Source organism: Siphateles boraxobius, unplaced genomic scaffold, assembly GCF_051911475.1.
Source record: "Siphateles boraxobius isolate OS27281-9 unplaced genomic scaffold, OSU_SipBor_1 26, whole genome shotgun sequence".
Lineage (NCBI taxonomy): Eukaryota > Metazoa > Chordata > Actinopteri > Cypriniformes > Leuciscidae > Siphateles > Siphateles boraxobius.
This window is the reverse complement of record NW_027508876.1, coordinates 23319114-23333586: the sequence shown is the minus strand read 5'-3', so window position 1 is coordinate 23333586 and position 14473 is coordinate 23319114. Positions and strand designations below refer to the sequence as shown.

Here is a 14473-nt window from a genome sequence, read left to right as displayed (position 1 = left end):
CTAAAACTACTAAGAACACCTTAGCATCTGCTTAGTGACATTAAACGCTCTAGCAACTGCTTGGAAACCCACTAAAAATTACTCCGATTACCTTAGCAACTGCATAGCAACGCACTAAAAAACAAAACATTTTAGCAGCTGCATAGCACTGCCCTAAAGGACTCAACAACCAAGTAACAGAATAGCAGCACACTAAAAGTAGCTTAGCAACTGCAAAGCATTGCACTAAAAGCAATTTGACAAAATAGTAATTGCATAGCAACACCAACAATTAATAATACCTTTGCAACCATTGATATATACATAAATCGACGCAATTGGGCATAAATTATACTTTTCATAAAAATAATCTATACTTTTCCAAAATGAATCGCTACTTTTCTTAAAAAGAATCTATACTTTTCCAAAATGAATCGCTACTCTTACAACAATCGCTACTTTTTCTAAAATGAACCGCTACTTTTACAAATAGAATCACTACTTTTCTTAAAATTAATCGCTACTTTTATTAAAAAGAATCGCTACTTTTTCAAAAACAAATCACTACTTTTTCTAAAATGAATCGCTATTTTCCCAAAATAAATCGATACTTTTCTTCAAAAGAATCGCTACTTTTGTTAAAATGAATTGCTACTTTTTCAAAATAAATTCCTACTTTCAAAAAGAATAGCTACTTTTTTTTAAATTGCTACTTTTTCAAAAAGAGTTGCTACTTTTCATAAAACGAATCGCTACTTTTCCTAAAAAGAATCCCGACTTTCTTAAAAAGAATCACAACTTTTCATAAAACTAATCGCTACTTTTTTTCCAAAAAAATTCCCTACTTCCCTTTAAAATAATCGCTTGACCAATACTTTGTCAAAAAGAATCGCTACTTTTTTTTCAATGAATCGCTACTTTTCTTTAAAAGATTTGATACTTTCTTAAAAAGAATTCCTACTTTTCCTAAAAAGAATCACTACTTTCTCAAAAATAATTGCTACAACACTCAAAAAACCAACACTTTCACCACATGTTTCGGTAGTGACAATTTTAGATACTTTTGAGCCTAGTTCAAAGATGAAAACCAGCACATGGTTACTTAGCACAGTTCTGAACAGGTGTACACACATAAAAACTACACCCAAAATAGTTTGCTACAATTTTTATACTTATGGGCTAGGCTACTTGTGGGACAGCAGTTTGCACCAATTCTGTAGAATGGCCCATATTAAAACACAAGCTCATAGACGTTGGAACAGACGTTGGAACAGAACGAAATTCACTTAAAACAAAACTTAATAAGTGGTCAGAATTATGTCTGACCCATTCCAAATGTTTTCTGATATATGGTGACTCAAGCACTGATGGACCAAAGAGCGCGCATTTCGACATTTGCTGTAAAAACTTGAAATATAAATTCTCAGAAAATGCATTTAATACCAATATATTGAAACGTCTGTACTTCATTAAAGCTCCAGTAGGTAACTTTTGTAAACAAATATTTGTTAAAACTGTCATTGTGTCCTGAAAGTAAATAATGAGACAATCTGTGAAAAAATCAAGCTCCTCTGGCTCCTCCCTGTGGTCCTATATCCATTTGCAGAAATACACCGCTCCCGGTCAGAAACAACCAATCAGAGCCAGGAGGAATGTCTTAGCAGTGTCAATCACGCTCGTGTACGCACTGATCACCCCTCTCTTTCACAGCGCGATAGGTACCCTCGTTCGTGTTTCTCCTGTTTGAACTCGTTCATCCAAATGAACAAATCTTTTTTCGAGTCATTTCGTTCATTCAACAAACGAAATGACTCGAAAAAAGATTTGTTCATTTTGAACGAGTCTTTTTCGGAGTCATTTCGTTCATTCAACGAACGAAATGACTCGAAAAAAGATTCGTTCATTTGGATGAAAGAGTTCGAACAGGATTACGAACGTGCATCACAGAACAGAGCAAGGTGAGCATTTGTGCTTATAAAACTTAAAGTTTTTTATTTATTTTTGAGATGACCGATCGTTTCGCTAGATAAGACCCTTATTCATCGTCTGGTATCGTTTAAAGCCCTTTGAAGCTGCACTGAAACTGTCATTTGGTCCTTGAAACGTTTGTGTCCTATTGAAGTCCATGATATGGAGAAAAAGCCTGGAATGTTTTCATCAAAAACTACTCGGTTACTCACGTAACCTCAGTTCCCTACGCAATACGAAGTGACCGTTCGAAAGGGAACCTTAATTTCTTTTCTACTGAAGAAAGAAAGACATGGACATCTTAGATGAAATGGGGGTGAGTAAATTATCAGCAAAAGTTTTTTTAAAAGTGAACTAATCCTTTAACGTTATCTTACAAGCTATTTATAACTTATAGAAAGAGTGCAACGTTATAAAGTTACATGTATTGCAAAATACATAATGATTTGAGGACCAAGTTTGTAGTCAAAGTATGGGCAGGTCATAGTCAATGTAAAGCATATTGTTGATGTTTCGTCCCTATTAGTGAATATTCCATAAATGTTTATAATCCGCCGTCATAGGTGGTCCTGCTTACAAGCCTGTGCGTTCACGGCAGGCTCCGCTGTGGAGGGAGGAGCTGTGGAGGGAGGGCTGTAGCGTAGCAGAGAGCAAGGGGGTTGGACCTGTAAGTTGTGCTTGTTCAAATTTTCAGGCTAAGTCAACATTTTCTCAAAACTCCCTACTGCCGACTGTAGCTTTAATAAAGTAGTCCGGACATTGGGAAAATATCAGTCCACATGCGTTTTATATTGAATATGAGGGAAATAGACATGCATGCGTGCATGACACAAAAAATCTTTAACTTTTAGGTAGCAAAATATTTTTTAGAAAATTCTACTATTACGTCACTCAAATCATGAAATTTCACACATCATCTCTTGAGTTATATCACATTTTTTCTGGAATTTGAATCTCGGCGGTTTCACAAACCCTAGTAGCCACAACTCTATCCCTGCTACACTCCATTAAACATCCAGACTCAGAGAGGTAGAGCTGAACTTCATTTGACTCTGCACTGAGTAGGCTACCACTCGCAATGTTGTGGCCTTGTTGGTATCAATTGAATCTTACTGTGTGAGCAACGACACGCTGACCATTCCAAAATGACGGGCGCGCCGACGACTCTGGAGCTGTTTGAATGTTGAATTTATACATCTATGTTAGCAATGGAATATAGCACTCCACTAAAAAAAAGAGTCGAAAACCTAGAAACTGCAATGCACTAAAAACCCGCCAGTGATATGGGAACCACACACAACACGCTAGCATCGTGGAGAGCGAGTTCTGCACGAGCAAGCACACTCGCTCATATTTTCTATAGAAAATGTAAAACATATCGCTATTTTTGAGCACTTGAGATTTCTTATAGTTGACATGAAACTACGGACGATTTTCGTACACGCAGATCACAACTCACCAGTTGTTTACTTGTACAAAACTGATCAATCGATCGACTTTACATAGATTCCACAGTTTTTTTTGTTGTTGTTTTTTTTACATAACTGTCTGCACTTAAGCCTGAACCACTACATTGTTTACAGTCACTGAATGTGCAATAAGATGATACGCCTTTCATTTCGCTATACTATTACAGGGACTTTAAAATGGGATGTGGTCAGTATGAAAATCATTGTGTAGCCTACATGTGTAAACACTGAATCGCTTTTAGGTATGGATATCAGCAGATCTATTTGGAAATGAAGCAATGTGCCACGTGTCAACATTTTCACACGTTTTCTCAATAGCACAATTGTGACAAACAACATCTCCAACGCGCAACAGTGATGGGCCTACTCTGCATCTTTCTAGCAGGAAGGGTGTGAGCTTTGGTGGTTTCCTCTGAAATAGTATCTGATGAGTGAAACCAGTAGTGGGTGCTTTGGGTGTGTTCACTTGGTAGGTTTTGTGGTCTACTAAAATAAGGTGAAATGTCTGTGCATCTTATAGTTTAACGTGCATTTACATCTCACGCGCCATGGTTATCACTTCAATAATTTTTCCTCATGTATGTTATTTTTTTTATAGCCTAGCTATTTCATGATCCCCCTTCTGCTCCATTAGTCTACTGAAACTGAAATACTTTTACTGTTGTGGGATGTGGTCGATTTTTACATAACGTTCATATTTCTGACCCTGCAGTGTGTGTGAGTGTGTGTGTATGAGTGTGTGTGTGTGTGTGTGTGTGTGTGTGAATTTATGATCTTAGCTGGCTTCATGTGACTGCGTTTCCGTTGCTTGCTTGCTTCCGCAATTACTAAAGACACTGCAGAGATGCAGATGTCAAGCACTTTGCATCTCCGAAGAGACCAAGCCAGCAGAACCTCCCTGCAAACCGATGTAGGCGAATGGTCTTCTGTGAACTTCACACAGGAGCGGAGGGCGCGATCCTGGTCGCTGGGGTAAGTGTGCACATTATACTCACCTGAGAGTGTGTGTCAATATAAAACAGACAGGCTAAATGTTTAATATCAGTTAGTTTAACGATTTGATTCAACATGACTTTCAGTAGGCTATACACTCATTACAGGTATAGATGGTCGCCTGCGTGTCCTCTCGTATCTTACTCATTCGCGCAATATTAACATGTTTTGTGGTGATCGAACCTAGTCGAACTGTTTGGAAGATATTGTCTCTTAACTTTAATGCATACAGTGGCTCCAAACGTATTTGGTCTCATAGATCACACCTAAAAGGTCAAGATTTTAGATAATAAAATATCAAACCAACTGGTATTTACCAACAAATGCATTTTTAGATATCTCAAATGATGAACTTTTAGACTTCTGGACTTTTAACTAAATGATTTCAAGGTCATTTTAGTTATAAAGTCAATTGTCACATTGACACAGGCGTCCTGTAAAGTAAGGGCAGTTCATAATAACATTATATGTGGTGATGATGTTCCAGTAAGGTTTGGCATCCATAAACCGAAAATAAAATTGTATCTTAATTTTGGACTGTATATGGTTTTTATATTGTTTAAAAATGAATGTGTGTGTGTGTGTGTGTGTGTGTGTGTGTGTGTGTGTGTGTGTGTGTGTGTGTGTGTGTGTGTGTGTGTGTGTGTGTGTTTGTGTATTTCTTAAATATTAGCTTGAAGCAAATCTTTCTTTTGAAATAAATGCCAGTTGGTTTGATATTTTGATATCTAACATTCATGCATTAAGTGTGACACAAGTGTCCCAAGAATTTTTAGTGCCACTTTAAATAAATTGATGCTTTGATCCTGTGTCCGCAGCCTAACCGATCTGATTTATATATTTAGAATTTGATTTTAGTCACGAATTTCCGCTGTCCGTGCTATATGTGAACCACTAGGTGTCAAAGTAATTTTTTTTTTGTTTTGAAATATGATTTGAAAGTGTCTAATAGAAGCAATTTTAGTGTTTAAAAGATCTAAGATGAAAATTTTATTATGCTGCTTAAATTAAATGCAATAGCATTGGAAATGTTTAATTTCATGCAGATCAACACAATAATTGTTTTGTGAACATGTTAATAAAACGCTACATGGAGACTGTAAAGTGTAACCAGAAAGTGTCTAGCCATACTAAGTTTTTCCATGTGGAAGCTTGTTATGCTTTTGACTATTGTCTCATGTCTTAATTTTTCTTTTTTATAATAATATATTTTACCTATATATGAGTGTGATCAAAAGTAACAGTAAAGACATTTATATTACACAATGTTTCTATTTCAAATAAATGCCGTTCTTCTGATCTTTCTATTCATCAAGGAATCCTAAAAAAAATGTATCACAGTTTCCACAAACATATTAAGCAGCGCAACTGTTTTCAATTAATAATAATGTTTCTTGAGATGTAAATCTGCATATTAAAATGATTTCTGAAGGGCCATATGACACTGAAGTAATGATGCTGAAAATTCAGCTTTGCCATTACAGGAATAAATTACTTTTTAAAACATATTGAATTAAAATTTTGATTTTTAATTGTAATAATTCACAATATTACTGTTTTACTGTATTTTTGATCAAATAAATGCAGCCTTGGTGAGACTTCTTTCAAAAACAAAGAAATGCATAGATAGATAGATAGATAGATAGATAGATAGATAGATAGATAGATAGATAGATAGATAGATAGATAGATAGATAGATAGAGATGGTTTAATCAAACATGTAAGGTCATTGAAAACAAATATCCTGTCCGGATACCACTTTTTGGTCACTTGTATACTTCTGTATGTGTAATATTTATTTTAATATATATGAGGAAGAACAAAACACTTAATACTTTGGAAAAAAATAAATAATAATCTGCTACAGGGTTTATTCTACTATTAAAAAAAGCATAGGAAAAACAAAAAGCTCACAGAAAAAATCATACCTTGACTTTAACATAATCATTTATTAATACATCTTTGGTTCTTTCTTGTTTTTGCATGTGTTCAACATTTCTTTGTAGGACAGTCTGCCCAAAACGTATGTCAGCACAATTTGAAAACTACAAATTGAGCACAACTGCTCAATATGCTTACAAAATCTTTAATATTTTTTTTAATATTTGAATAAAGAGTGAAGATCACTTTTAGCTATATATATAAATATACATACACTATATATGTATTTATATGTGTGTGTGTGTGTGTATGTGTGTATATACAATTGTTTTTAGATAAATATTTACAGTTGTGGTCTCTTGTGGAATTTACTCTAGTAGTCATGATGTTTTAATAGTCTATTTGACCTTCATCACAGTGATCATGTTAAGATGCCGGTGTTCGATTGCTTGTCCATCGTGGTCTGTCACGCCGTGGTGCCGCTACTGCTGGGCCTTCTTTCAGCCTCAGGACATCCTCAGACCTTCCCCTGCAGACTGGTATGTGAGAAAATGGAAGACTGTACAAAATACTCCTAGATGAACACTGATGCTCATGATGATTTCCTGGAAAGGAAATGGCCATAATATTGCCTAAACATATTACATATTAGTTTCTAAACTGAAAATAAATTCAAAATGCTTAATCTTAATGTATGATGTTACAGTTGTTACCTGAAGGAATAGTTCACCCAAATATTTAAATTCTGTAATCATGTACCTGTACGAGTTTCTTTCTTCTGGTAAACACTAAAGAAGATATTTTGAAGAATGTTGGTAATCAAACTGCTGATGGTATCCATTGACTGTCAACATTGAGCCGTCAACTGTCTGGTTATTATCAGCATTCTTCAAACTATCTTCTTTTGTGTTCAGCAGTAGAAATAAACTCATACAGGTTTGGAACAACTTGAGGGTGAGTAAATGATGAACATTTTCATTTTTGGGTGAACTATCGCTTTGACAAGCTATTTTTACTCACCCTGAACTATTAAAAAAAAATTGTAATCTGATGTATTTAGAATAATTTAGACATTTTAAATATTATTTTTGACTTGACTTTAGATGTTACCTCATGAAAGACATTTTTAGGTTACTTGACTAAACATTATTACTATGTATAGCCTATGAATTCTATTCAGCAAACCACAAGTGGGCTAAATTTTCTTGTTCATCTATTTTTGATGTTCTCCATGTGCTTAGCAAGTGAAAAGATTCATATGGGCCCAATGAATTGTAGTGGAAATATTGAGTCACATCATCATGTTACTATTTAATTTTTTTCCATTTTTTAAGAAGAATCTAAATCAGTCTTTCCTTCTGTTTTCTGTCTCTCTCCACATCTCCAGATCCAAAGCACAGCTCTGTGCAACAGCTGTCAGCTCTCCACCATACCAGATCATTTACCACATCAAATTGAGGAGATCTTCTTAGACAATAACCTTATGTTAAACCTTCAAGATGGTTGTCTCTCTAGGTATCCTTTTCTACGGATGCTGAGCTGTGCCAACAATCGACTAATGACAGTGGAAGAGAACGTTTTCTCTGAATCGCCTCTGTTAGAAAACTTCAATTTAGCGGACAATGAGCTTTATAAAGGACACAAGCAGGTGGCCAAGTCCTTGAGCTCTCTATCCAAACTAAAGACGCTTGATCTTTCGGGTAATGGTCTCTCGGAGGACATGGTGTCTGTGCTGGTACAGAATCTGTCCTCGCTTGAGTCTCTATACTTGTCCCGGAATGCCATGCTGAGGCTGGATGAGTCAACATTCAGAAGCCTTCATCAGCTTAAGGAGCTGAACGTCGAGAGAAATTTGTTGTTTGAGATCAGTGGAGCATTTGATCACATGAAAAAACTCCAGAGGTTGAACTTGGCCTACAACTGCTTGCCATGTTTGGTCAACTTTGAGATGACCCAACTGCTGGTCCTAAACGCCAGCCACAATTCCATTGAATGGTTCATAACCAATCAGAATCTGAATGAGACCTTTCAGCTGGTCACGTTGGATCTATCTGACAACAAATTGCTGTTCTTTCCATTCCTTCCAACACTCAACCAAATAAGAACTTTGTTGTTGTCCAATAATCGAGTTGGTTTTTACCAACACTTTGCAAATAACACATCTTCAAACTGGACGACTAAGGTTGAGTACTACAACTTGGGGAAAAATGTGAGCAACGTTACAGTGGAGCTCTGGAATGAGAGCCTTCACGGTGATCTTTCTTCAGTGGAGCTCCTGGACCTGAGTGAAAACAAGGTGAACTATTTCCCCCAAGGATTCATTCAACAGATGCCACATCTTTACTGGCTGAGGCTGAGAAGTAACTGTTTACAGTCATTTAGTTTGACGACTGAAGATTTGCCAGACACCCTCTACGAACTGGACGTGAGCCGAAACAGGTTAACTGAGCTAAAAGCAAGCCAACGCTCCATTAGTGAGCTAAATAATCTCACACATTTGAATCTGAGTACAAATGACCTTCAGAACCTTCAACCTAGGATATTTGCTAGTCTACCAAATCTTAGCACACTAGATCTCAGTCACAACGCAGTGGACGTGTGTTACTTGCCAAACTACACAAGTTCCTCAGGATGTGTTGAGTGGTCCAACATGGTTTCCCTAAAACAGCTTTATCTTGCCGACTGTAGCATTCAAAACATACCGTCTTCAGCGTTCAAGGGCACGCCGCTAACTCATCTTGAACTTTCCAACAATCCAGACCTACACCTTAAACAGAAATCTCTGGAAGGTCTCGCAAACACTTTACAGCATTTGGGACTTGGAAATACCGGTCTTCAAAACTTCGACTTTTCTACGTACAGCCATTTGAAGTCATTAAACATCTGTAGAAACTCACTACTAGAACTTCCCGAATCTCTAATGGCATTAAACCTGAAACTTCTGGACTTGAGGGATAACATGTTGACAACCATCCAGTCCCAACATGCTAGCATGTTAGCTCAAAGACTGCACACTGTTTATATGAATGGAAATGCATTCAACTGTTGCCACTTAGACTGGTACAGGACCTTCGGGGAGAATAAATACATCACTGTTGTAGATCACTCCGAGATTACTTGTTTGGACTTAAACCACAGACGTCACAATATCGTCCTTTTGGACGCCGTCCACTGTGGTGGTACCAGTAATGAGGAGTCTGTTGTGTGGTACATCCTTCTCTTTGTAACAATCAGTGTTTCAATCATGGGTATTTCTATCATTTACATGCTCACCTTTAGCCCAAGAATGTTGCCTCGCGCTATTAAAAAGAGATGCTGGAGGCCGACTCCCTATTGAGAAACATGCTATTGTACAATGAATGAATGTCTCTGTAAAATAAGGGGCTAACATGCAAATATGCTGTTAAAGGTTGCTACTTTCAGACAACGGGACATAACAAAAGAGAAATGTGATATTAATGTGAAAGATTTAGGCCATATTGGTCTGTAAGCATGTGAATGTATTTCATTTTATCGTCATTAAAATGCATGAAAATGTCTGGCATTTAAACTTTCAGTCATTATGCTTTATATTTGAATTATTCATTTTGCAAAAGATTGATTGAAATCAGTACATAAGAGATTTTATTGGTATATGTGTTCCTTGGCAATTGAACCCATGACCTTGGCCTTTCTACTGCTTTTTATATTGAATAAATTATTTGATAAAACAAATTGCCCAATCACATATTGATGTGCTTGGGTTAAATTTCAAATCAGGACTGAAACACCACAAACATTGTAAGTGGTTGATCAATATAGGGTTTTCAATGGAACATGATCAAATGTTTACATATGGTTACCTTGAATATTGAATATTTTAGTACGTCCTTGTGTTAAATACATAAACCTTTCACAAAACATGCCTTTAAAAGGGCCATACACGACTACTAATATGAATTTAACACAAGTTATGGTCATATTTAAAGTCACAGCTTGTATCAGCTAGGTTCTATTATTTATATAAAGCTATTCGAAAGTTTTGTTCTCATTATTTTGATTTTGACTCTATATTAAAATTGTTCTTCTTAAATAACTAAATTAGATAAACATTATGCACATGATGTTAGCTATGATAACTATTATAAAATATTTTTCACTTTCTTACATTATGCTTACAGTATATAGCCAACAGCCTGCTTGAAGTTTACTTGCAATTTGGCACTTGTATTTTTTATTATTCACTTGCATTTGTTTTGGGGAACACCTACTGCAAGAGTGGTCTTCATATGTGCTTTTTATTGTATAACAATCCAAGTCAGATTTGTTTGTGTGCATGTATGTAAGTTCGCAGAAGTTGCGCGTTAAGAACAAGTGCTAAAAGTAGCAAAGGAAACATGAAATTTCCTGTTTTGCTAAGACCTGTAGCAACTGCCCAGCTCTCGGTATCATAGAGGGGGGTGGCGGTGGTGTGGTTTTGCTCCATGCCGAGTTCTCAGAGGCAGTTTCAGCAGGATGTAAAGGATCGCTGTCATGTTCATTTTTCATCTGAAATATTACCCTAGCAGTTCACAGTCATTTATGTGATTAGATTCCTTTATGTGTATGAAAAAAAAAAAAAAAAAATTCATATAAACAAAATGTTTGGTCCCACTTTATATTAAGTGGCTTTAAGTACTATGTACTTACATCGAAAACTAAGTACAATGTACTTATTGTGTTTAGGTTGTATTGTAAAACACTTTTGCTGCTATTGAGGTGTTATACGGGTAAGGTTAGGGGCTGGTGTGGTGGTATGGGTTGGTTTAAGGGTGGGTTAAGGTGTAAGGGAAGGGTAAACAGTGTAATTACAAATGCAATTACATTAATTAATTACAGCTGTAATTACATGCAGGTATTTTCAAAATAAAAGTACAATGTAAAAACGTGTATGTACACAATAAGTCCATTGTATCAAATTATTAATTTCAATGTACATAGTACTTAAAGCCACTTAATATAAAGTGGGACCAAATGGGTCTATATCATGTATTATTAAAAACTATAAAATATATAATTAATAATAATAAAAAAAATATATATATATATTTATATGATTTCAAAATGCATACACTATTGTAAACTAAAACACGAGATAGTAAAGTACAAAGTAAAGGTGATCATGTGGCCACAGTGAGCATCCACATTGACCAATGCAAGGATTTATTGTGTGACTTCTCACTGCAGGGATCATCAGGGTTAGACCACTAAATCTAAACCACGCTGACTAGCACATCAGCCTACGTGGGATTTCTCATGATTCTGTGGCACAAACAGTGTGACAACAAGACAAAAGGAAAGCTAAATGTCAGTCAGGCTGTGAGCATGGGAACCTGGCACTGTGTGTGAGTGAGAGTGTGTGTGTGTGTGTGTTGTATACACTGAGAGCCATGTGTGCATGTTAACCCAGAGTGTAACCAGAATACCGCTGTGGTGTTTCTCTAGGTCATGGCGGTTTGAACAGAGAATGAGCGAGAAAAAGAGAAACTAGGGAGCATAGTCACAGGCATGGGCTCAGAGGCACATCTGCCATAGTTTGGATCAAGTCAGTCGTGAAAAGTCTTTATTTAAAATGGGTTGGGGGAAGTAGGACTGTTATAGCTATAACGTCATTATTTAAAGTAAGAATAAAAGATGAATTGTTGTCAGAATTTTCTCCAAAGAGTAATACACTTAAAACATAATTATGTTTAACCAAAAAATTAAATTAACCAATGTGCTGTTTTCCTCTTAGCGAATCTGAAACTACTTTGATTGAAGTTTGGTATGAGAAAGCACACGTTAAAAGGATGTTACTGCTTCATACTGTCAGTACTGGCAATGTTTTTGTATTTCATTTTCATTGTGAATCATTTTATTTGTGCCAGAGGCAAATCTCGTGATGTGGTTGAATGTGGTATGGTGATGTGTCCATTAAAACCAACCCTCAAAGAACCTAGTGATTTGATATTTGATCTGGACTGATTAAAATATACAATAAATAAACACACACACTTTCAGATTCATACAAGTGTTTTTGTCACTATGGTGAGCAAAATCTATCTGTCAGTCTGTCTAATTATCTATCTGCCTCTCTGTCTGTCATGGTATCATAATACGTTGTTTTTTGGACATATACCATGATATTATTTAAAGTATACCATCTAAATATTTATATGGTTATTTATTTAGTTTATTTCATAGTAGCCTAAGCTTATATATACCCTCATGAAGCCACAATCATTTTTGTATAAGTTTTGAGCCTAAAGATCAAGAATTTTTAACTTGTAAAGTCCAAAGGACTCCAAAAAATAAAAATCTATAAGTAGCAAATTACATTACAGAGGTTGTGATAGTCTTTTTTTCTCTATTGTGGCAGCCTATCTGAGTGAAACTTCATGAACAAGAAAAAATGTAGGGCGGGAGGAATGCTCCAGGGATGATGTATTTTTGTAGGCCAAAACCCAGAAACGAGTTAGCATTTTATCACTTCCAGTTACTTCTTCCTGAAGTCACTGTTGTTGTTTTTTTAATGGGATTTGGTTTAAAACATGATTATAAGGTCTGTGGTTAAAACAAGCTCAAGATATTTTCATGTTTTATTCTATGAAATAACACACGTTCACTCGTGACCGAGGCGGTTGCTAATAAGTTGCTAAATGGGACTACAGACGTTGTCGGGGACGTCAAGCGTCATCACAACGACCAGGTAAAGTCATCTACACTATAGTCCACTTTCACAGCCTTGTTGTGTTTATAATTGAGCTCTTGCAAACTATTCTAACTCACAATTTTAGGGAAAATGTTTTTTTAATAAAGACCGAAAGAGTTTGAATTCGAGCGACCATGGTGTAAGCTAAATGTCAGGGTTGTTGCAGGATACTGAAGACGAGGGAACAGAATTTCAATACAGCTGGTTTATTCACAAACTCAGGTTACAGGAAAACACAGGAACTCAGGAACACACAACCATAAATCAACGACGATCAACCCACACTGAGGGAAAACACAGGGCTTAAATGAACAAGGACTAATAGGATAATTAACAGAACACAGGTGAAGGGAATTACTAATTAAACAGACCGGGAAACACTAAGAGGACTAAACCAAAATCACAAAGACAGGGGGAAAACCAGATCACAAGACGGAACTTAAACACATAGAAATGTGACCGTACCTCCCCTCTCCCCAAAGGCGCGTCCTCGCGCCGTATAACATCCAAAGGGGTGGGAGGGTGGGCATCCTGGACCCCAGGACGGTCCAGGCAGAGTAGGCTGTGGGCGTGGCCACGGCGGAGCTGTCGGGGGGGGGCGTCCAGGGCAGAGCTGTCGGACCCTCGGGCGTCCGTGGCGGTGAGGACCCTTCGGCTGGCCATGGTGGAGATATTTTTTCAGGTGGCCATGGTAGCATTGGGACCCGCGTCGGATAGACCTCCGCGGTACCCCCAGCAGGTATACTGCGCCCCCCCAAAATTTGAATGGGGAACTTGACAGTTACAAAGATTGGATCTCGGTGCTCGGGACTGGACTCCTTGTACTCAGGGCTGGTCAGGAGTGGCGTCGAATCAGCAGGCTCTGGCGCAGGATCAGCAGGCTCTGGCGCAGGATCAGCAGGCTCTGGCGCAGGATCAGCAGGCTCTGGCGCAGGATCAGCAGGCTCTGGCGCAGGATCAGCAGGCTCTGGCGCAGGATCAGCAGGCTCTGGCGCAGGATCAGCAGGCTCTGGCGCAGGATCAGCAGGCTCTGGCGCAGGATCAGCAGGCTCTGGCGCAGGATCAGCAGGCTCTGGCGCAGGATCAGCAGGCTCTGCCGCAGGATCAGCAGGCTCTGGCGCAGGATCTGGCGCAGGATCAGCAGGCTCTGGCGCAGGATCAGCAGGCTCTGGCGCAGGATCAGCAGGCTCTGGCGCAGGATCAGCAGGCTCTGGCGCAGGATCAGCAGGCTCTGGCGCAGGATCAGCAGGCTCTGGCGCAGGACCAGCGGCGAAGGAGGCTCTGGGCTGAAGGGGACCAGCGGCGAAGGAAACTCTGGGCTGGAGGGGACCAGCGGCGAAGGAAACTCTGGGCTGGACGGGACCAGCGGCGAAGGAAACTCTGGGCTGGACGGGGAACAGCGGCGAAGGAAACTCTGGGATGGACGGGACCAGCGGCGAAGGAAACTCTGGGCTGGACGGGACCAGCGGCGAA

The 14473-nt window shown here is 38.2% G+C and overlaps 1 protein-coding gene across 1 annotated transcript; it reads left to right on the top strand.

Annotated features, from left to right (window-relative positions):
- Positions 1-3793: 3793 nt before the first annotated feature.
- Positions 3794-9861, top strand: nrros (negative regulator of reactive oxygen species). The gene is made up of 4 exons (XM_077245039.1): positions 3794-3885; positions 4196-4388; positions 6710-6830; positions 7679-9861. The coding sequence occupies exons 2-4, from the start codon at positions 4261-4263 to the stop codon at positions 9626-9628; spliced, it is 2199 nt and encodes a 732-aa protein (XP_077101154.1). The 5' UTR covers positions 3794-3885; positions 4196-4260; the 3' UTR covers positions 9629-9861.
- Positions 9862-14473: the final 4612 nt, after the last annotated feature.

What these genes read in the sequence shown, in the direction of transcription:
- nrros (XM_077245039.1), top strand. Translation starts at nt 4,261, where the DNA reads ATGCAGATGTCAAGCACTTTGCATCTCCGAAGAGACCAAGCCAGCAGA. An exon ending in GCGCGATCCTGGTCGCTGGG is followed by an intron (nt 4,389 to 6,709) that starts GTAAGTGTGCAC and finishes CCTTCATCACAG; the next exon opens with TGATCATGTTAAGATGCCGG. An exon ending in AGACCTTCCCCTGCAGACTG is followed by an intron (nt 6,831 to 7,678) that starts GTATGTGAGAAA and finishes CCACATCTCCAG; the next exon opens with ATCCAAAGCACAGCTCTGTG.